We start from the raw sequence: 23,799 nt of genomic DNA on the forward strand, positions 1-23,799 counted from the left end.
AGTGTCATGACAGTGTTATTCAACCCCCTTCAAATAAAGTGTTACCGAGATTTTCCTTAACTTTGATTGTATATCTCACAATTTTGTAATTTATCATCGTTCATTAAACTCTGAAAGCTGTGTGGCTTTAATATTCTGTCCTAGAATGCGGTTAGATGTGCCCTTTTTTTTTGAACAACTGCCCCTTTAGTGGTCTCTGCATGACCCTGCATGACATTCTATAATTAAATTAATTTTCTCAAGCGTACTGCAAGAGCTAAAAATTTAATTTACACCAGGTGAGTTTTTCTCCCCTGAGAATGTGGACTGGTACCGGTACTGGGTTGATTTTGAGCCTTGAAATTATTTTAACAGAAGTTTCACATAACTTAGAACAGTGGTTCTTAACCTGGGTTCGATCGAACCCCAGGGGTTCAGCGGAGCCTCTGCCGCGGAGGTAAAGACACACTGTGTAAAGTCGTGATGACGCCCCGTTTTGCCATCACTTGCTGCAGAGGATCACGTTACATTGCTGAGCCAATCAGTGCTGCGGAGGAACACTGATTGAAGGAGTTTCACTCTCAGCATGGATTTGAATTTGTGTCTTTAATTACTTCAGCAAAACTCACCGTTTTTACCAAATTCTGTAGTTTTCGGTGTACTTCTAAATCTGCTCCTTAGTCGCATCTTTTCGGGGTTGCTACTGCCTCTAGTGGCGTGGGGGTGGTAACACAACTAATGTAATTACATTACTAAATCAGAATACTGCCAAGTCTTTGTTATTTATTATTAATTTTACATTCTCTTAAGCATGTAGAGCTAATTAAATGATCTAAACAAGACCTTAAAGTGGTTCCAGTTTCTCTCAATGTCCAACTTGTTGAAACTGTGGCAAATTTTAAATACCTTGGGTCATTCCTGGACAGTCAGCTCAACTTTGCTGAAAACACTGACTATATTTTGAAGAACTGTTCTCAGAGACTTTACATTTTAAGAAGAATTAGTGATCATGGAGTGACCCAACTAGACTCTGTTGGGTCACCCCTATGTCTTGAATTTGGGGGGAAAAAATCATATTTTATTTATCACTACAGAAGGGTTCAGTGAATGCGCATATAAAACTGGTGGGTTCGGTACCTCAAAAAAGGCTAAGAACCACTGACTTAGAAGTTGATGGAAAAATATTGTTCTAGCCACATAAATGATTGGCAGCAAACAACATATAACCAACTACAGCTTAGAGCAGCTCATTGATATATTAATGCAGCAGTCCATGTAGCTGCTGCATTAATATATCAATGCAGGATCTGCTGCCAGATCCTGATGGGAAAAATTTTGCTAGACAATATGAAACATTGAGAAGTTTTAATTATTGTTATCAAATGTTATCAAACACGCCGTTTTGAAGCCAAAACTACCTCAGAAATATACAGAGCCAAGCAGGAGAATCAACTTATTTCAAGTTAAAACTGAGCTTCACACAAAGACGCTAGCATAAATGTTTGGCTGTTGAACTGAACCCGTTTAAGATCGCTATACAGCTAATTTTCTATTAGCAGCTTCACAAATCTTTGTTATAAACATTACATTACAAAGACATATTAAGACAAACCTTTATCTTGGCTTTTTTTCTATTCTTCCCCTTTTCTTTCTCCCTGAAGGATAAGTCCTTTTTTGAGACATTGTTTTGCTAACTTATCTTCTACCGGAGCTTTGGAGCTTTGGACATTTGGATGCGCTCTGCACAGTGCACGGCAGCTCATGATGCTGGCGAAGCTTGCGTGACCTACCACGGCCACCAGGGGGCACCTAAGAGCACTTTATTTTTTTCATTTTTGTCCATAAAATAATGATTTCTACATACATTGTCAAATATATTATTGTAAAAACACATAAGCATAAGTGTTTTTGTTATGACATAGAAATTGTTACTGAAAAAAAATAAAAAATAAATCAGCTCTACGGAGGGGGCCCCTTGGTGGCTCTAAGCGGCTGCTTAGTTTGCTTATGTCTTGGGATGGTCCTCATGTGCTCTAATGTGTCCTTTCCTCTTTTTTATTTTATTTTGTTAGAAAATGTGGAGTACTCACTTTTAACCCAGAAAAGGAATTAGAACACATTTGTAATCCAAAGACTCTAGTTCAGTGGTGCCCAAAGTCGGTCCTTGAGGGCTGACATCCTGTGTGTTTTAGTTCTCTCCCTGGTTTAACACACCTGGATCAAATGATGGCTCATTAGAGGATGAAGAATACTGACATGCTGAAAAGGTTGTTACTACCACCAGAGAGAGAAGTAAATCATGCAGGATGCCGGTGTTCTGTCATACCTCGTCAATCCAGCATACCTTGTGGTAATGCGCATGCGCACATCAATGTTACGTTTCCTATAAATCCGTCATACCTGTAGAATTTTCATTTTGTGTGTTTTATTTCTCGGAAATTTACGGTAAATAAAAAAATTAAAATAAGAAAAATCTAGTCATTTCCACACAGTGTTCAGAAAGAGGTGTTGTTCTGCTCGTTGCCCAACAGCTTCAGTCAGCATCCAGCGTTATTCATGCTTTTTTTAGGACATATTCTGTACAGTTTTTTAAAGAAGTACTAAAATATTAAAAATGTAGATTAGCTATAGGGACAAAATATCCAGACCAAATTTGTAGTCAAACAGTATTTGTAGTAATAGTGACGCTAGACAGGACTAATGCCTTGTTTACAGTATGGTAACGATATTGGAAACAGCAATGTTAATCTCTTTGATTAACATAGCAGCTTAATAAAATTTACCATAAACGTCTGAGAAACATAACATAGAGGTATGACGGATTTCTAAGAAATCTGCTGAGTAAGCAGTACGTGACGTAACATCGATGTGCGCATGCGCATTACCACAAGGTATGCTGGATTGTCGGGTATGACAGAACACCGGCCCTTGAGAACCGACTTTGGGCACCCCTGCTCTAGTTCATTAGTCACTCTTTAGCTTATTTTTTTAGAAACTTTAGAGTGCTCACTATTTAGATGCAGAGAGACTCCTATTATTGCAACACAGAAAAGGAATTAGAACGAACTTAGAATCCAGAAAAAAAAATCTTCCAGTACAGGAACATTTAGTTTTTATTGTTACTTAGAAACTGTAGAGTACTCATTACTTTTACAAATTTAGAGCACACTTAGAAAGTCCAGAGAATACTTACTTACACTTATTTAGCAACCCAGAACAGGGATTAGAACTTGGAATCCAGAAAAACTACCTTAGCAACTACTTTTTAGACTCCTATTCTTCCAAACCAAATAAGTAATTAGATCAGAGGATACTTACTTAAACTTATCCACGAACCCTGAATAAGGGTATCTAGTTTTTGTACTTTGGATAAACATTATTAGATTATTTTTCTTCTTTTGCCCTTTCCTTTGGTTTGTTATTTTGTTTGTATTTCCTTTTAAGTCCCGTAAAGCACTTTGTTTTGCCTTGTTGCTGAAAATGTGCTATATAAATAAAATTACCTTTACCTTCTCTGGTTCAAAACAGATCAAAATGGGTCACAGCTAGTATGCTAATGCCTTCATTGGGTTGGCACAGACGAGGTATCTCAAAAAAATATGCATATATTTAGGATATGATCCATATGAATAGGGATTGAAAGTGTCTCTTTTGCTCTGAGCGTTTCACTGGCAGAGCAAATTTATTCCTAAAAGATAAGTTTATAGTTTATGCATTTAAAGCCGGGAGAGTGGACCAATCACACCGAAAAGTGGGGTTTGACAGCTATTGACACCTAGTTCTACCGTGCGATTGAGGGCTATCAGCAAGAGGTTTTTGTTAGAGTGGAAAATTGTAGAGCACTGCCAAGAATGGTCAAAAACGCTGTGTGTCCGTGTTCCCCTATCACCCCCCCTGTGCTTAGCAGAGGTTTTCATATTTAAATGAAGTTGCTGAGAGCCATGCAAATGCAAATCAACTGTTGAGCACCGGCCTTTTGACTCTCATTCCTGTTGTAGCTAACCCATTTTACCTTCTGTTCACCTGTTTACTAGACCCAGGATCTGGCCAAAACCCCTCAGTGTTATTGAGAAATAATGAGATTTAAGTATAAAACAGGCATTAATGCTGAAAATGTTCTAATGTTACAAAGTCACACAAATGGAACAAATCTAGTGTGACATTCACCATCCAGCACTGAATACACTTAGCTCAACTTAGGGATGTAACCTTAACACTTAAGTGTGCATATCAAAGTACAATTTTCAGGGTAAATCTGATGATATATTGTCAACAATGCATGTCTGTCAAGCTCATCCAAAATTGTGTGATGGAATGCAGACCGAAGTGTTTCTGCTGACGTGAAAACACTGAGCTTTACATAAAGCATCAGTTGTGTCATCATGACAAAGTTCCAATCATTTGCACATGTAAAATTTTGGTCATTATAGTATCACAGGCAGATGTTCACGGCAAACTAAGTTGTTGTTGACTCTTCTGAAATTGTCTCCTAATCTGGACTTTGTGATTAAACATTCTCAGTATTTAATCACAAATACTGGAATACTGGCTCAAAAAAGCCTGTATTCCAACATGTACTCCTTCAAATGGAGATGTAAATACATGTTGGTGTTGCAGTACAATGGGCCAAACAGTTTAACACATTTTGAGACGTCTGTAGGTATTGATCAGTTATAGAAGTATGCCATGAAGAACTATGTTTGGAGAAAGAATATTAAAACAATAATCTATCTTATCCATTAAAATATATTTTACATGTGTTAGGAGCACTGAAAAACTTAGTTTTGGTTGAATTGATGATATAAAAGAAGAATATCCATGAATACATACAATAGACCTTTGTTAAACATGATCTTACTTTGACATTCCTCCCACACAACTTAATCAAAGAACTGCACAACTTAATCAATAATAATGATAAAAAACATGTTCCAGAGTGGTTCATTGTATATAAAGTATTTTTGTGAATAATATTCAAACTAATGTTAATATTCACTGATTGCTTTAAAGACCCAGAGTCATGCTATATTAGAGTGGTGGTGACACCATTCCACATCTCAATACAGGACTTAAACTACAGATGATTTATCAGTATTCAGTTGCTTAACTCTTGAGTTTAAATTGAACAAAATGGTTGAAAGTATGTGATACCTTCTGATAGAGTATAAACATTTGCATTATTTTTTAAGTTTTGTTAGTTAAGCACTAAATATAACTCAAGGATTATGAATCATTATATTTTGTATAAACTAAAAAGGAGACAGCTCAAAGTAGAATTGAGTAAATAAACATCTACACATTTACAAACATTTTAGAACTTAATAATAATAAAATAAAATATACTGTCACGTAACTTTTGAAAAAATAACTTTTTAGAATGTATTTTTTTTTCTGTCAACTTTCATTTAACACTCCAGTCCAGTTGGTGGCAGTAATGCGCTTTCATAGTTGGCCAGGCAGCCGCCATTAAACTCCAGAGGAAGATTTGCACTGGCGCTAAAGAGTGCTAATGCTAAACCCAACATGAACGAAAATGCCCGTGCACTGTGTGAAATGGTGGAAAAAGTCCTATTTCACGGAGTTACTTTTTCAGTATCGTTTTGATATCAAGCAATGTCCCGGCGGAAAACAACAGATGACACCGCGGCGGTCCAACAAGGCCGAACTCACGTTAAGAAAGCTTTTATGAATAGCGAGCAAGTGCAGCGAGGCGAGTTGCTTTGTTTGTTTCTTACAGAAAGCGGTCTGTCGTTTTCTTAATCCCAAAACAAGTGTAGGGTGAGATTTCGTATTGTATTTTTTATTACATGTGATGTTCTGAACTCTTAAAAATACTCGCATCTTCTTTTATTTTTTTCAGACCTGAAAAATGGCTAAGCCTTAACAGCCTCAGACCACGGTGCCGAGGCACTCTTACGGAGTCCACCAGGACAAAATGAAATTCAGTAAGTTATGATTTCACATTTAGTCAATAGTGAACACTCGCATATTTGTAAGGAAAACTGATCTTCCGGTTATTTTATTTATTTTGCTATAACGTAGTGCAGCAAGGCAGAGTGTGATAAGCAGTAGAGATCGACAACATGGCGGACGAAGGACAGATATGATATGAGAACGGAGCCATGAAGCCGGTATGTATTATGTACAGTCACTGTTGATTCCCAATTGTACAATGGCTTGTTGAGAATAATTTTAACTTATTTACTTATGTATTTTTGAGAAAGCGATATATTTGCTACAATATTTTTTTAATTTTACATTTATTTCCACAGACTCCACAGAATGGGAGTCACATTTGTATCAATCAGAATCTTCAGGAATGTCCTGATGTCCGTGATGAGGACAGAGATGCAACTGTGTGTGAGTATCTACTATTTTAGAATGTTGACATTTTATGCTTCAATATTGTTTATGTACATAATTTAAAAATGCTATGTATTGACAATGCACACAATGTTTTCCAGCTGCATCAAGGACCTACTGCCAGTCATCCAGATGTTGGTCAAGAAAGAAGCAGGTAAGATGTCACAGATGTCACAATTCCTTGAATGATTAAAGTACTTGTGATTTATTAAAATCCATCAAGGCAAATTATCTGCCTCAAAGTTTGTTGAATTATGTTTTACTATTTATTACCAACTGCTTTTAATTCTTTTTTCTTCCAATTGTTTTCAAGTGTTTTTTCTTTTTCATTAAAGTTTTTATTTTTATCAGAAAAAAACTTCTGTGCCCCATTTATGTTCCTCATATATGAACATGTTGCATATAAACAATATCAAATGAATATATTTTAATACAGCATTTATTTTTTATATAGATTTTTTTAAATACAGCGTTAAAATATTAATTATTGGGGCGGGGTTTATTTATAAAGACATAAGTGCTCTCCAATGGGCACACGTCAACCAACCAATCACATGTCAATGATGAACTGTGATGTCATTGTTTTTCATCCAATGACTGAGAATCCACGTGGGTCTGGTGAAGTGCCTTTGCATATGCTAGGCTATTCGTATGCTAAGTAGAGTCATTAATACCACCCGCTCCCCCGCATCTCCACTCCCCCCTCCTGTGATTAATAATAATAATAATACATTTTATTTATAGGCGCCTTTCTGGACACCCAAGGTCACCTTGACATAAAACAAGTTATAAAATACGTACCGGTAATAAAACAATAAGCTGACTTAATTTGGATTAAACAGAAGTGCAAATAATTGATATTCATTTAAATTGTATTGTTTGATTTGTTGTTTTTAAGACTACTTGTGGGTTTAAATAACGTTTCTCTGGCGATGTTTTCCCGTAACATATAGTTACCCAGTAATATTTTTACATTTTCTGTTTACTTAACATTTTTTAATACAAAAACACGGTGTACCATCGGTGGAACACCTCGGTGCCCTGACCACCGGGCTTTGCAAGTTTTGTGGGGAAAACCCTGCAAAGGTGTTGCATCCCAGAGTTTCCAGCTAAAAGAAGCGAGGGGTTGCCAGGTCCTATCCACCCACTGTCCACATACTGCCTCAACAGCATAATCAGAGATATCAGTCGTCAGAGCCACAGGAGCCACTGGACATGGATGGACTAAAAGCGGAGTATTCATCGAATCCCGGTACCCTCTTGGGGGTTCACGCTATCTCTTGGTCCCCATTTTTGCTTCTACAGTCCTGCTTACGATTATTGGCACCCATGAAGTTTAAGTACATATTATGGAATATTTACTGAAGAAATTTCACCAAGTTAAGCAACATTTTACTGCAGTCAGCTTTTGTTTGATACAAAACAGCAAATGATAAAGAACATTTAAAAAGATAAACATTATGAGGAAAACGTGGAAAAATGTACTGTTTCCCATGTCAAAAGTATTGGCACCCTTTGCGCTGCAAATCGGCATGGAAACCCAATTCGGCTCACCTATTGCAAATCACAAATAAGAATTTGCAACAGGCTCACCTGTGATGAACTGCTTCTTCACATGGGTATGTGACATGAATTATCCAAGGAATGATCATGTTGATGTTTTAAAAAGTCACCCGTTATTCCTTCTTCATGTGTGACAATGGTAAAGACAAATGAGCTGTCTGAGGACGCCAGAAATGCTATTATTATTTATAAGACTTCCAAGGGGTGGAAGGCCATCTCTAGAGACCTTGGTATCCCTGTTTCTGCCAACACCTTTGGCCTTGGGAAACATGTGCAAGGATGTCCATGGACTTTTGGAACATCGTCGAATGCCAAGATGCTCCATGTTTGCCAACTAGTGATGCAATGCTCCACGCCAAGCTTAGTTGCGGTGGGAACAATTAAAGAAGGAAACTCTGCTAACAATCACTGACATTCATTATCAAGCATATTGGCAAGAGGTGGATGTTTATAGGGGCAGGTAGCAAAAGATACAGTCTCATTTAATCAGCTAATAGTAACATGTACTAATAACTTGAAAGCACACAAAAAATCTGCACCCAAAATAGGTAAAGACACAGAAGCTATCACAAAGTCCCACTGAAAGTGATGTCCGTTGAAACTCAAAGTCAGCAATCTCGATCCAAAAGTGCAAATGGAGATGCCATTGGCTGCGTCCAGCGAGGATTTCTTACTTTCACACAAGATGCCTGCTGCCAAAAAGTGGCATAATTCTCTGCTGTGAACCTGGGTCCACCAGGAAACACCGTCCAGAAACCTCATCCATGATGAAAAGCAGGTTATCTGAGCTGCTAGCACACCAATGCTAGCAAGCTCCAGCTCTCGTTTCCCTGACACAGGAACAAACACGCCTTTACTAAACCGTTAATGGTAGAAGCAAAGAATTTCGTCCTTCCGCCCTGTCATCACAGCCACGGCATCAACAGCTTCAGACACTCGAGTCCAACAAACCAACAAAAGCCGGTCTGCTTCTTCAGCAAGGGAACAATAATCCTTGGTCCGGATCAGCAGAGAGATGGCCAGTGTGGTGCAAATGGGTGGAGGAAGTTGGCGCAGAAACAGGTACATAAAAAAGGAAGGAAACCATCCCTTGAGTCAAGTAATGCCAGCCTGTTCTCCATTAGCTCAGAGGGTTTGCGATCCCCCAAGCCGTTTAGGGACAACAAATGATTGGCCTGCTATGTGTTCGACAGTTGGTAAAGCCGCAGAGTGGCTGACAAATATTGAACGCACAAAATGTGTCAATTCTTGATGCGCTATGCAACAGACCCATGAGATTGCACGTGGAAACAGAATCCAACACAGCAAAAATATGGAACTACTTGGTCTTGTCTATAGCTATCCCATGGAGATGGATCCAGGCCTCCACATGCTGGAACTACGGTTCCGGATTGCAGTGCCAAAAATATGGAAGATTTATAACGCAGACCATGGTGGATGGAATAATAGCTGCCTGGCAAAAAACTGGGCCTAGGGGCGGAGCCATAGGATGGGAGGCAGAATATGACTTCAGAGATTCAAGTCCGTATCAGTCTGATGAGAGCTGGAGAAGGTGAGCCCTCTCCTGTTGAGTATGGTGTATAATAAATGTAGCTTACTGGTCCCCCAGTAGATTATATAGTAGGCTGCCCCAGTCATTGTTGACTCATGGTTAAAAATTTTTTACAAGACCGACTGAATTTTAGTGGCATAGTGGGTGTAAAATATTGAATAAAATGTTGTGCTTACATGACTGGCTTTATTTTCATTCTTACATTTAACTTTATGGCATACAAATGTATAAGTTGATCGCCGATATTTTTTCCAAGCGTATTCTGGGTAAAACACATCACCAACCATCCACGTCATCATCAGTCAGATACTTAGGAATGGATTGTAAACTTGGTTAGATTGGAGTATTTTTACAACAAATATGAGTGGCCTTTATTAGCACTTTATAAAATTATGTTTTCATGAGCTTTGTTATTTTGAGTATAAAGGGCCCGGTCATTAGCCCCGTCCCCCAGCCGACTTGTTCCACCACTGGAACAAAACCATGGCTGGCAGAGAAGCGGCAGCAGCATCTGGTGAGTTCTCCCTCAAAAAAATGTTCAGGGTCACCAATGTGGAAGTCAGCAGAAAGAGACAAAAAGCATTTTGAGTCTTGCTTTATTTTCAATGTCTGCCAACATTCAAAACCAGAAAACCACTGGAGGAACACCATTGGTATTCTCTTCTCTCTTCTTGGTTTGGCAGAAACAAAAATCGTCTTCTGCACTATAAAATATATAAATTATCCTCCTATTCCTATTTATTGTATTTATTTGACAATTAAATCATTTTAATTAAATAAAAATAATAGCTGTTGACAGATGAGCAGAACATTATAAACAAGCAAAGTTGTAAAAAAAAAAAAAAAAACAGAACAGTTCTCACCAACTGAGACTAGTTCACGGCTTAAAACCGTTCAAAAGAATCAAATCGCTTGTGAACAACATCAATACTGTCAGCACGAATGACTTAGTTTCCTCCAATCATATAGGTAGTTCTGGTGTTTTTTCCCACCATTATCTTCAGATTTTCATTTGAGTGACAGTTTTAAGCCACTTATCCATTATTATTTCTAAACAATTCTTTGGTAAGCTAACTATATGCTTTAAGCTCAAGTCTCAGCAAATAAATGGTCGTTTACATGCAGTACCTTGCAGCTCATGTGCCCGTGGACCACCTGTGGTCCAGCAACCACAATTTAAGAAAGACTAACCTAAGGGGTAGTACAAGCTGTGCCAAACCATGCATTACACTCAGGTGATTGATAAACAGCATTTGTTGATTGGCCTGTAATTTACATCACTGGATGAGTGAAAGACGTAGGAGACTCATGGGCATGGCGCCTACTGTCAGAAAACTGCTTAATATTGAGCAGCGCAATTACGAGCAGCGGCAGAAGAAAGGGTTGGACATCTTATTGTCTAATGACCTTTATTTGAGAGTGATCAGACAGATGGATAAAGAGAGATTGGGAAGACATGTGGTAAAGGTCATCAGACCAGGACTCAGACCTGTTGAGGACAAAGGGCTCCATACATAGGATGCGCCACCACAACATCTACTCAGGGTTTCCCCCAGTGTATTATAAGCCTGGCGGCCCGCCATGCTTTACTAGCCCCGCCGCCAGGCTAAGCGTCAATTGTTTATGTTTCTAGGAAAATTAAAAGAAAAGAAAACAAAAATCGTTTTTTTTGTTTGTTTGTTTTTTTTTAAAGCCGGGCTGCAAGTGTCTCTTTTGCTCTTAGAATTTCACTAGCAGAGCAGATTTATTCCTAAAGGATAGGTTTATAATAAATAGGTTTGTAGTTTATGCATTTAAACACGACAGTGCAGACCAATCACACAGCTGGCGCCTCTGCGCTTTGCCTCGCGCGCTGCCGCTGCTTTACCTCAGCGGGATCGCGCGCACGATCCTAAAAAGCAATAAGTTATCATTGCAGTTTACTAAATTGGATTTGTAAATTCAAAGATTAAACTCACAGCATCAGATTGTTGCTATGGTAACAAAACAATCTATGAATATTGTTCTTTGAAGTTTTACAAAGTAAACTTGCCAGCTCCTTAAAATCTTGTATTTAAAATTTAAAATCCTTTAATTTATGTATGCCTAAACAATTGAATAAAATTTAACAGCATTGATAATCTCAATAAACAAGTATTGCATTTGTATATGTGGTCTGTTTTAATATATTAGCATTTATGGGGCCCCTGAAGCCCTGGGGGCCTGATGGAGCCGCTGACTTAATTTGGATTAAACAGAAGTGCAAATTTGTTGTTTTTAGACCAGTTGGTTTAAATAGCATTTCACTGGAGATCTTTTCCCGTAACATATAATTAAACAGTAATACTTTTACATTTCCTGTCAACTTAACATTTTTTAATACAAAAACACGGTTGACCGCCGCTGGGCCACCTGGATGCCCTGACCACTGGGGTTAGCAAGTTTTCTGGGGGAAACCCTGCTACAAAATGTTTATAATTTAGTGTGATAAATTTGTTATAAAATTTTAATTAATTAATTAATTATTGTGGTGATAAATTCCAATTAATGTCTAAAAACTCCAGAAACTGTATATATTGTCAGGATTGTTATTTTCTCCACAGTTTGTGCAATGAAAGTTGCAATAAATATCAATGAATTTGAAAATATGGTTAAATGCAGTTACCATTTACAGCTTGGTGATACAAATTAAACTTCTTAATGTGACTGGTATTATTTCACACCCACATTGGTGAGAAACGGACTGCAATGGAGACACACCCAACTTGACAACAATCATGCCAGATGTTTGTAAATTAATGGTAAATTATCTGCATTATAAAATCCAGGTCTCCAAAGCACTTCACATTACATTCAGTCATTCATGCACACATTCATATGAAGGTGATGAGCTAGAGTGCGGCAAAAACATATTTAGTCAGCCACTGATTATGCAAATTTTCCTGCTTAGGAAGAGGAGAAAGGTCTGTAATTTTCAGCATAGGTACACTTACACTATGACAGCAAGATGAATAAAAATCCAGGAAATCATATTGCAGGATTTTTGAAAAATTTATTTGTAAATTATGGTGGAAAATAAGAATTAAGCAACCCACAAACAAGCAAGATTTCTGGCTCTCACAGACCTGTAGCTTCTTTAAGAAGCTCTCCTGTTCTCAATCTGTATAAAAGACACCTCTCCACAGCCTCAACCAGTCAGACTCCAAACTCAACCATGGCCAAGACCAAAGAGCAGTCAAAAGACACCAGGAAGAAAATTGCAGACCTGCATCAGGTTGGGAAAAATGAATCTACTATAGGCATGCAGGTTGGTGTGAATAAATCAGCTGTGGGAGCAATTGTAAGAAAATGGAAGACATAAAAGACCATTGATAATCTCCCTTGATCTGGGACCCCATGCAACATCTTTACCTTTTTGGTAAAAACTTAACTTGTTGTGTTTGGAGGAAGAAAAATGCTCAGTCACTTCCCAAGAACACCACACCCACTGTGAAGCATGGGGGCGAAAAAACAAGCCTTGGGGCCGGTTTTTTTTTTTTTTTTGCAAAAGGGACAGGATAACATATATGTTCTGGGAAGAAGAAACAAGGCCATGTATTGCGAGAGCTTAAGCCAGAACCTCCTTCCATCAGTGAGAGCAATAAAGATGGGTCGTGACTGTGTTTTCCAGCAGCCACAGAAAACGCAGCCTGAGTGGAGTGATCCCAAACACACCACTCTGACAACAAAGGAGTGGCGCCATAAAAAGCATTTCAAGGTCCTGGATTGGCCTAGTCAGTCTCAAGAGCTCAAGCCCATAGAAAATTTGTGGAGGAGGTCAAAAGTCTGTGTTACTTAGCAACAGCCCCAAAACATCACTGTTCTAGAGGAGACCTACATGGAGGTATGGGCCAAAATGCCAGCTATTTTGGCCCATTGTGAACCGGGTAAAGACTCCGTTATTCTTTGCAATGACAGGTCATGTCATTACCTCAATGACATGAGCTAACAAAAATCATGTTAAAAAGTATTGAGTTGACCTTTTGTTATTGACCACTTACCATAATTTACAAATAAATTCTTTAAAAAAATTCTGCAAAGTGATTTCCTGGATTATTTCTTTTTCTAAATTTGCTGTCATAGCTTAAGTGCATCTATGATGAAAATTACTGATCTCTTTCATCTTGCACAATCAGAGGCTGACTACTTTTTTGCTCACTGTATATTATAGTCACAGATTTCCCGGTGCAGTATGACAGAAGCAAGGTTGTCATATTATATTAACTGAATTTGACAATGAAAATAAAAAAAAAATAAAATAAAAAAAATCTGTTTACAGATACTGCCTGCCCAAGTCTTGATGTTTCAATTATTTCTTATTCACAGTTGGGCATGTGTCGGGCTTGCTTACCTTGACCTTAAATTTCACTGGCAGTTATCAGATTGGTTATTTTAAAATCTTAGGCAGTTCATTTGTGTTTTTTTCTTAAAATCTAGTAATAATGTACACTCATCTCATTAAGTCACATCTTCACTCACTATTCACACATACCCAAATGCTTACTTGTCTAGTAATTGTGAACAGTGTGTTACAGTACATTGAGAATGGAAACCCAAACATATTCAATAAATGAAAGAAAATTGATACCTTCAAATGTGTGTGATGGAACAAGGTCCAGCTTCTCTTGAAATGTTAGTGATCTCCCAGGATTCTCCACATCCCTTGGCTCTTCCACAGATCTTTCAGTGAAGTTGGAGTAAGAGGAACATTCATTGTCCTCCATCATTTTTGTTTCTGAAGTGGATTCACAATTGCATCTTTCTTCTTCTACAGGCTCATCATTTTTCTTCTTAATCCCCTTATTTCTCTTTTCCTCTTTTACATCCGTCATCTGAGCTTCCCTTGGCAAGTTTTGAAGAAAATTTTGAACCTACAAAACAGTATCCATGTATTTAGAGTTCCAAGTAACAAGACTACAAATAGCTCTGCTCATTTTTATTTTCTACGACTTAAAGGTATGCTAGAATTTTCTCCCAAATTATGCCTCTCTCGTATCTTTCCATTAACCTTCTAAAGAAAGTCATCTGAATAACAGAAGGACGAGAACGTACTAACAGTGTATCCAACATGCTAACTGCAGTGTCACCCTCCGCCATCATCGCCTATTAGCATTGTGCTTGTACAAACTTAACTTAATTAAAAAAGAAAAAAAAAAACACAACAATGGTGGAAAATATTAAGTTAATGCCACCCTTGCCTTGGAGATATTTCAAGGTAAGCAAACAGCATGCTCTGCGTACAATTTCAAGAAGAGGGGACAAAAACTCGACATTTTAATTAAGCTTTTACTGCTTTCATTTATAGACTACCATTGGACTTCTCCAGTTTTTAGCTTTTGTCACCAGGGATGATTGATTGGAGAGCAATAGGGTGGAGCAGTGTGTGCATTGTGCAGTGTGATGTGCTGGTCACAGTTTAATGAACATCTACACTTTATTTCCTTCCTCAAGACACATACTTCTCTATATAGATTATAATATGTAGATTAACACAACTTGAATTCAGAGAGAATGCTCAATCTGTATGTACATAGACATGCATATACGAATTCATACACTGCTAAAAAAACTAAATAAAGGGAACACCTATATAAAACAATGCAACTCCCAATCGGTTACACTTTTGTGGAGTCAATGTAGTCAGTTTGAAAGTAACAATTATTGTGAATCAATTTCACCTGATGCTGTACAAACACCGTAGGTGGAAAAGAGAGGCAGTTAGCAAGACAACCACTGTAAAAGAGTGCTTCTGCAGGTGGTGATCACAGATAATTCCTCTGTTCTCCTACTTTCTGGTTAAACTTTCAGTCACTTTTTCATTTTGTCAGTGCTCTCACACATCACGAGGTGTTTTTTAAAGCTCACTGAAGTTGCTCAAGTAGTGTAGCCAATCCATCAAAGGAGATTTGCTGCGTCTCTCAGTAGTGTCCAGAGAATGGATTAGGTACCAGGAGACAGGTCAGTACACCAAGAGACACAGAAGGGTCCTGCTGCTGGGCTAGTACCCAGCAGCAGGACCACTACCTTGTCCTTATTGCAAGGAGAAACAGGAGGTCCACTGCCAGGGACCTACAAAATGACTGCCAGCAGGCCACTAATATGGATGTGTCTACTCAGACTGTCAGAAACAGACTCCATGAGGGCTGTATGGGGCCTGGCATCCACATATAGGGCCTGTGCTTACAGCCCAACACCTGGCAGGATGATGGGCGTGTGCTAGGGAACACTAAAATTGGGAGATTCATCATTAGCACCCTCTGACCTTCACAGATGAAAGCAGATTCACACTCAGCATGCAACGGTTTGTGGATGGCCACACAGTCCTCCATGTGTTAGCCACAGATGCCATGACTGCCATAAGATAGTGGGATGAGGTCCTCAGACCCATTGAAGACCTTGTGCAGTTGGCCCTGGGTTCCTTCTTACATAATTGGGCTTCTAGCTCATGAAACCCACGAAAACATGAATATACAAAACATCAGAATACTGTGAAGAAATCAGCCCAAACTACTTCTTAGTATTTGTAGAAAAAAAAAAAAAAAAAAAAAAAAATATGGTACTTTAAAAATGACATGTCAATCTTCAATACTTTGCCTTAATTGCTGCCTTGATGCAACATGGCATTGAGGCGTTCATCTGATGGCATTGCCTGGGAGTTACGGAAGCCCAGATTTCCTTGGTGCTTGCTGTTAGTTCTTCTTTGCTTTTGGGTGGTTTAAGTCCAGCGAGCTGACAGGCCAATCAAGCCCTGTGATGGCACGGCATCAAACCAGGCTTTGGTGCTTCTGGTGGGCAAGGGGCCAGGTCCTGCTGGAAGATAAAATCTGCATCTCCATACAGATCCTCAGCAGAGGAATCAAAATCCTCTAAAACATTCTGGTAGACTGTTGACTTTGGATTTAAGAAAGCAGAGTTTACTAACACCTGGAGCAGAAATTTCGCCCCAAATCATGACTGTGGGTATTTCACACTGGACCTCAAGCAGTTTGGGTTTTGTTCCTCACTTGTCCTCCAAAACCTTGGACCTTGATTACCAAATGAAATGGACACTTTACTTTCATTGGAAAACAGTACCTTGGACCACTGGCCAATGGTCCAGCCTTTCTTCTCCTCCTTGGCCCAGCTGTGATGCTTCCTACATTAGCTCAGGTTCAGAAGTGGGTTGACCCAAGGAACCTGACAGTTTTAACCCATGCTGTCAGTTGCTGAATGTGGTGTTTTTTCAAGCTCTGATTTCCTCCTCATTCCAATCTTTCTGGATCTCTGCCAGATTCTTGAATCTTCTCAGTTTGATAATCCGTTGACACTCACAGTCACTTCTTTTGCTGGTGCATCTTCTCCTGTCACATTTTGACCTTCCACTAGACTTTGACTTGATAATGAAAGTCTTGGCCCTGTCTCGGTCTCAATACACTCTGGTCTTGACTTGGTCTCAGGTTAGGTGGTCTTGACTACAACAAGCAAGCAAGCACGCATGCACACACACACCCCAAGTTATCTAAAACTAAATCAGAGTGTGAGGAGTTCAAAAAGAAGTTTGGAAGTCTGTCTCTGTCAATCTGATTGCAGTATGACTTCAAAAAAGCAAGCCACATTATGTGTAGTCCTGGTTAAGCTTTCCCACTGTCAACTAAGACACAGACAAGCTGAATAAAAAATGTCAAAACAGTTTAAACAGATTACCTTGTAGAGGGCAGGGTTAATTTGATTTGAGTCATCTCCATCCATCTCAGAGAATCTGGTGTGTTTGTTGATGTTTCCAACTACCTCATTAGTCTTTTTAGGCCTTGGACCATTGAAATGTTTATAGTTTATGACAATTCCCAACCTGAGGAAATAATAAGCAAAAGACATTGTTACTTTTATACTTTCAAAAAAGACAACAGACCATTTGGCCCATATGCTGAAATTTGAAAGAAATATCTTGAAAGATATTTTTTTCATATAAAAACATTTTGTGTTTTTTACTTCCTTAAGGTAAGTAATATCACACAAATTGACAGCGGATTTTTATTGTTAAATCATGAAGATTAACTTCAGTACATGGCAGGCAATTATTGTTCTACACCCAATAAGGCATCTATTTATTAATGTTTGTTCCGTCAACTGTTCATGTGGCCTGAATCGCTGTGCGCATCCCACCTGAGTGAAGTTGGCCCCCCCACCTTCTTCAAATCAAACAAAATTGGTGTCAAACATTTGTGCTACATTTGTGCAGCAAAAATTTTTGTTTGTGCCGCTATCATTTTAAAGATATAAAGAAATGTTTCCAGAGGTCATCCAAGGTCAACCAACCCCCCACTATCTTCAAATCAGACAAAATGGGTGTCAATCAACTCGGCTACGTTTGTGTTGATTTGTGCAGCAAAAAATTTCGTTTGTGCTGCTTTGGTTTTGAAGATATTAATGAAAGTGTAAAGGTCAAAAGGTCAACCAGCCCCCCCACTTTTATGAAATCAAACAAAATCGGTGTCAAACATTAGTGCTATGTTTGTGCTGGTTTGTGCTGCAAAAATTTTCGTTTGTGCTGCTATCATTTTAAAGATATAAAGAAAGTTGGATTTCATAAAAGTTGGGGGGCTGGTTGACCTTTTGACCTTTACACTTTCATTAATATCTTCAAAGCAAAAGCAGCACAAACAAAAAAATTTGCTGCACAAATCAACACAAACGTAGCTGAGTTGATTGACACCCATTTTGTCTGATTTGAAGAAGGTGGGGGGTTGGTTGACCTTGGATGACCTCTGGAAACATTTCTTTATATCTTTAAAATGATAGCGGCACAAACAAAAAATTTTGCTGCACAAACCAGCACAAACGTAGCACAAATGTTTGACACCAATTTTGTCTGATTTGAAGAAGGTGGGGGGGCCAACTTCACTCAGGTGCGCATCCCCAACCTACATACAGAAGGGAACTACAGTATTACTTCTGTTGCAGTTTCAACCTACGATGGCCACGTGCTACGCAAAAAACGTCACCCAAAAACTACATTTGTGAGGCTCGAACTGCTGAATGCACACCAACCAACCAACCATACATATACATATATATCTCTATCACCCCCACACAAGGGCGCCAAAATTAGGACAATTCCAAGGGCCCTTAACCAACAGGGGGCCCTCCCACAAAAAATAGTTTTATTTTTCTTATAGAAATAGAAAAAAATTCGGGGCCCTGTCAATTACAAAATGAATCATATAGTGTTTCTAAAATTGTTTTATCAGTAAAAATTAAATGTTACCCCCTCCCAGACCAAAAATCACACATCTATATTTTCACTAAACCCCTCTATCTGCTTGAAATGGTTTGTTCCTGTTTAGCGCACTTGACGGTGTTCAGCAGCAGTCGGTTGAAGACAAGAGCGACTGTGGCAGTTACTGTGCTGCCTAGAAAAATAATAAAATCAGGTTTTCAAAGAGAGAGAGAGAGACGAAAAAAAGATAAGAGTGTCAATTTATAACCCAGTTTTTCTACAAGAGAGGTGAGTAGACTGAGATTATCAATCATTTACATATTTAGCTTAGCTACAGACTACCGTTTGCCTGCATTTCACTAGCATTTAATGAATGAAGGAAAGAATTTAACATCATATTTATATATTGAACATGTCCCTGTACCTCTTACCACACTTAACAGACGAGTCAGTCAGCAGCAGCTCTAACCCTGTTACCAGCATAATCCCTCCCCCCTGTCCCAGTGAAAGATGAGCAAAACTGTGTTCAGTGACAATCTAGTTAGCATCATTCCAGGGAATTTTCCTGTTCTCCAATCTCTTTATAATTACACAACAAAAACTATGTATTCATTACTCAGAAAGTCAAACAATCTTTATAAAATCTTCCATGAGCCCTTCTAGAAGTAAGTGAATGAGGTTGATTGACAGCGCCAAGACTGTTTCATGTAAAATTCACTAGCACCGAATACTGTGCTAGTATCAGAATTGAACCAAAGAAAGCAAGGCAGTTGCAAGCCTTTCAAATTGTGGCGCTTTTGATGGGTAAGATAGACTTCAGAAACTGTAACAGCAGCTGTGAAATGGGGGAGAAGGGCAATTAAATTTTTTGTCATGGGGCCCAAGATTCATGGCAGTGCCCCAGCCCCCACATGCTACTGACATCATTTAAGCTTTGGCTAATTTTAGCTTATACACTAATGTTTGCATCCCGAATGGCATTAGTCCATATTACTCAACATAGTAATACTTCACATGCTATTGACTACTTTTTACTTCACCTTAGCATTGTTGCTAATTTTCAGCATCAAAACAGAATGCTGGGATCAAATTAATAGGCACGCTATATTATATACATAAGTGTTTTTTTGAAGTTATTTAAGAAGTATACTTCAGCCTTTAGTTTCCGTATTCATCTTCAGTCAGTTTAATAGTTGAATCTTCACTTTGCACAGCCATTTATAGATTTTGTGTCCATGTGAGTGATGGTATCTTTGGTGCCCATGTCACACATGAATACATATACCAGCAATACCAGAACGGTGCACTCCGCCACCCCTTTGTTAAAACCGGATTGGTGGGGTCATGTGAATGCAAATGGCGGAGAAGCAGCTCGTTGCCAGGGCGTCTGCAGCTGAGAGTCTTTAAGCCTCCTTAATGGCTTAAACTCAATCACTCCCATCTGGGAGTGATGAGAGACAATGACAGCTGAAGTGTTGCTTATATGTACAGCCTGCTTGGTCTCTTCTTGGCGAAGCAGTTTGAAGCTTCATTGCCTCATTAGCGAGCCGGTTGCTGCATGGTACGCAGAGCGGCTTGTAATGTGGGACTCACCTACTGGTCCGGGATAAATCCATTCTCCTGTCTCTTCTCTGGGCCTTTACCCCTTTGCAAAGAAACTTTCCAAAGACAGCTGATCTGTTTCTTACTCACAAGTTAGAAACAGATCAAGTAATAAAATTCCTATGGCATTATCATCAATTAATAAAATCCCTATGGCATAATGTCCAACTTGAAAATTGGACATTATGCCGCTTACACTTAAGATTTGTCAACAACTCAGAGGCGGAAGTCAGAGCTACGCATAACACAAATAATGTCCCAGCCGGAACATGGTGTGGTAAATAATAAAACATAAATTAACGAAGCTTTGAGACAGGTAAATTTTCCTCGAGGAATTTTACTAATTGAGATACTTGAATCATTCAAGGAATCGTTTCAGCCCCAACTTGTATCTTTGATCTCATTCTTTTGGTCATAATCCAGTGAATGGTCATGATCATAGATGAAAGTATGAACTTGTAAATTGAATCCTTTGCTCTTTGACTCAACTCTCTCTTCACCACAACAGACCGGTACAGTGCCTACTTCACTAAAGATGTTGCATTTATTTGTAATTATAACAATAATAATACTTGCTGAAATATGTACAAAGACTCGTAGGAATCAAGTTTTTGGATTGTTTGGAAAACATTGTCATGGTTAGATGACAATGTTTGCCATTGTTAAGGATGTAGCTGAAGGTTAATATTCAAAGACATTTTATATGAACTGATCCAACTTAAAATGTCTCTAGACCACCTTACAACCAAACTAAACTGGACTAACTGAATGTCTTTTTCACAACTCTAAATAGAACTATCATACTAACTTTGATCAATATACTGCTAATATCATCATTTTTGGTTCATACCAGAAATGTTTTTTGGTATCATGTTCTATGATCTTCTCAGGGAGGTGTAATTTGCAAATTTGAATTCAGAACAATAGAAAATGCATTGTTGAATTATCAAAAGAATCATAAGACAAACCAACTGGTATTACTGGTTAATATTTTGACTAGTGACTAGTTTATATTGGATCATATAGCTAACTTTCTTGTAGATGTTTAAACAAAAGCAAGCAGAATTAGAATAGAAAAATACTCAAAAAGAAGGAAAAAGACTTACTGGGGCTGGAGTTTGTGCTTGAGTCCTAGTTTGGACCAAACCTCCTTCAGTGTAAGCTGTGGACACTCCTCCACATCCAACTCATGACTACAGGCAAACAAAAAATACGGCTTTAAGAAGAGACAACTGGTTTACAGTCAATGCCTTGCTGACCTTACAAGCCTTTATCTAGAGCAGTGTTTCCCAGCCCTGGTACGCAACGCACACTGCCCTGCATGTTTTTGGCATTTCCCTGCTTCAGCACACATGATTTCAATTGATAGTTGAATAACAAAATCAGTCAGGTTTATTTGTATGGCACATTTCAGCAACAGGGCAGTTCAAACTGTAAACAACACAAAAATACAGTCAAAGAAGACGGTCAGTAATTGAAACCTAACATTTTGTCTGGTGGCATTATACATCAGAATGTTTATCAATGTTTTATGTTCCAAAAGCAACTCTAAACAGGTGCGTTTTAAGTCTGGATTTAATGGAACTCCATGTTTCAGCTGTTTTGCAGTTTTCAGGAAGTTTGTTCCAGATTTGTGGTGCATAGAAGCTGAATGCTGCTTCTCTGTGTTTGGTTCTGTTTCTGGGGATGCAGAGCAGATCAGAATCAGAAGACCTGAGAGGTCTGGAAGGTTGATACAACAGCAGCAGATCTTTAATGTAATATGGTGCTAAGCTGTTCAGTGATTTATAAACTAACAGTATTTTAAAGTCTATTCTCTGAGCTACAGGGAGGCGGTGGAAGGACTTTAGAACTGGGGTGACGTGCTCCACCTTCCTAGTTTTAGTGAGAACGCCAGTAGCAGCGTTCTGGATCAGCTGTAGCTGGAGGATTGATTTGTGAAGACACTGTTGCAGTAATCAATGCGACTAAAGATAAAAGCATGAATGAGTTCAGAGATTAGTCCTCTAATCCTTGATATTTTCTTCAGGAGATAGATGGTCCATTTTGTCACTGTCTTTATGTGGCTCTGGAGGTTCAAGTCAGAGTTCATCACTGCACCCAGATTTCAGGCCTGATCGCTAGTTTTTAGTTGTAATAACTGAAGCTGTGAGTTGACTATGGATTGACCATATGGACCATGGAAACCTGACTGAAGGACATCAAAGCGGTTTGTTATCAATAGGAAACTATTCAACTGTTGAAACAGCTTTTTCAATCATTTTGCTGATCACACGCAATGACAGGAAAGACTTTCTTAAGGAAAGTGGTGATGATATTTAGTCAGCAGGAGGAAGAGCTTAATTTATATTTGATGTCTTCTAAGCTTTCATGGATAAGTAGTTGAAATTGCGTCATTTTTTTCTGTATTTGTAATGTGTGGGCAAGTCATTGATACTGAGTGTAATGTGGATGTGCAGATTAATCCTCTAACCATTTCAATTTTCACTGCAAAGAACTTGGCAAATTTGTTGCAGGCTGTTAGAGTGGAGTTCAGATGGTTCAGTCACAGGCAGGTTTGTGAATCTGTCAACTGTGGCAAATATAGGACGAGCATTGTTAAGGCTTTTGTTTATGATTTCAGCAAAGAATGTTTCCCTTGCATGTTTTAGTGTGGAGTGGTAGCTATGGAGTCTTTCTTTATAGATCTCATCATAAACATTAAGTTTAGTTTTTTGCCATTTACGTTCAGCCCTACAGAAACGTTGTCTAGCAGATCTAACTGCGCGTATCTCTATGGAAACTTGTTCCTTTCAAACACGACCTTAATTTTAATGGCAGCAATGGAATCAAGGATACCTGAACTTTTAGAATGAAAGTTATCTACCAGCCCATCTACATGGTTACAGCATAAAGGCAAGGTGGAAGTGTGTAATAGAATAAAAGTTTCTGCTATGCTGTCTGTGAAAGAACGTTTTGTGACAGTAGTTGTTTTGCTGAGAGGCTCAATGGTGATTGTGTTTTCAAAGATAACAGCAAAACGATCAGACAAAGGAACATCAGTTACAGAGACATTGGAAATATTCATACCCTTACTGATAATCAGGTCCAGTGTGTGTCCTTGATTGTATCTTGCTTGTTTATCATGTTGAGTCAGACCAAAATTATGAAGATTATTCCAAAGACTGGCCTTTTACTGAATTGCAATCATCTGAATGGGTGTTGAAGCAGGGTAACATCTAAAACATGTAGGTTGTTGTGCCTTGAGGACCAAGAATAGGAAACACTGGTCTAGAGTACAGCTCATACTACAGTCATTCTTGATTGAAGCCCAGTTTGTCCAGTTATATTTTTATTTTTCTATATTTATTTTTTTATTTTCTTTATTTAATCAGGTAAACCCCGTTGGGTAGAAGTCTGCAATACACAGCAACCTGTTTACAAAATAAACAAATTAATTAATAAAATAGGAAGTTAAAGAAAATGTGAATCATAGGAAACCTGTGTATTCCAGTGCCCACTATATTTTTTAAGTTAAAGCTTGCAG

General features: G+C 38.5%; 1 protein-coding gene across 1 annotated transcript in view; it reads right to left on the reverse strand.

Annotated features, from left to right (window-relative positions):
* The window catches only part of tgs1 (trimethylguanosine synthase 1), a 52,335-nt gene that overhangs the window by 16,136 nt on the left and 12,400 nt on the right, over positions 1-23,799 (reverse strand). Inside the window, exons 3-5 of the mRNA XM_007542491.2 lie at positions 21,380-21,466; positions 17,159-17,303; positions 14,064-14,346 (exon numbers count right to left, since the gene is read on the reverse strand). Coding sequence (XP_007542553.1) covers positions 14,064-14,346; positions 17,159-17,303; positions 21,380-21,466 — 515 coding nt within the window. The remainder of the gene's footprint in view (positions 1-14,063; positions 14,347-17,158; positions 17,304-21,379; positions 21,467-23,799) is intronic.

Source organism: Poecilia formosa, unplaced genomic scaffold (genome assembly GCF_000485575.1).
Source record: "Poecilia formosa unplaced genomic scaffold, Poecilia_formosa-5.1.2 Scaffold700, whole genome shotgun sequence".
Classification (NCBI taxonomy): Eukaryota; Metazoa; Chordata; class Actinopteri; order Cyprinodontiformes; family Poeciliidae; genus Poecilia; species Poecilia formosa.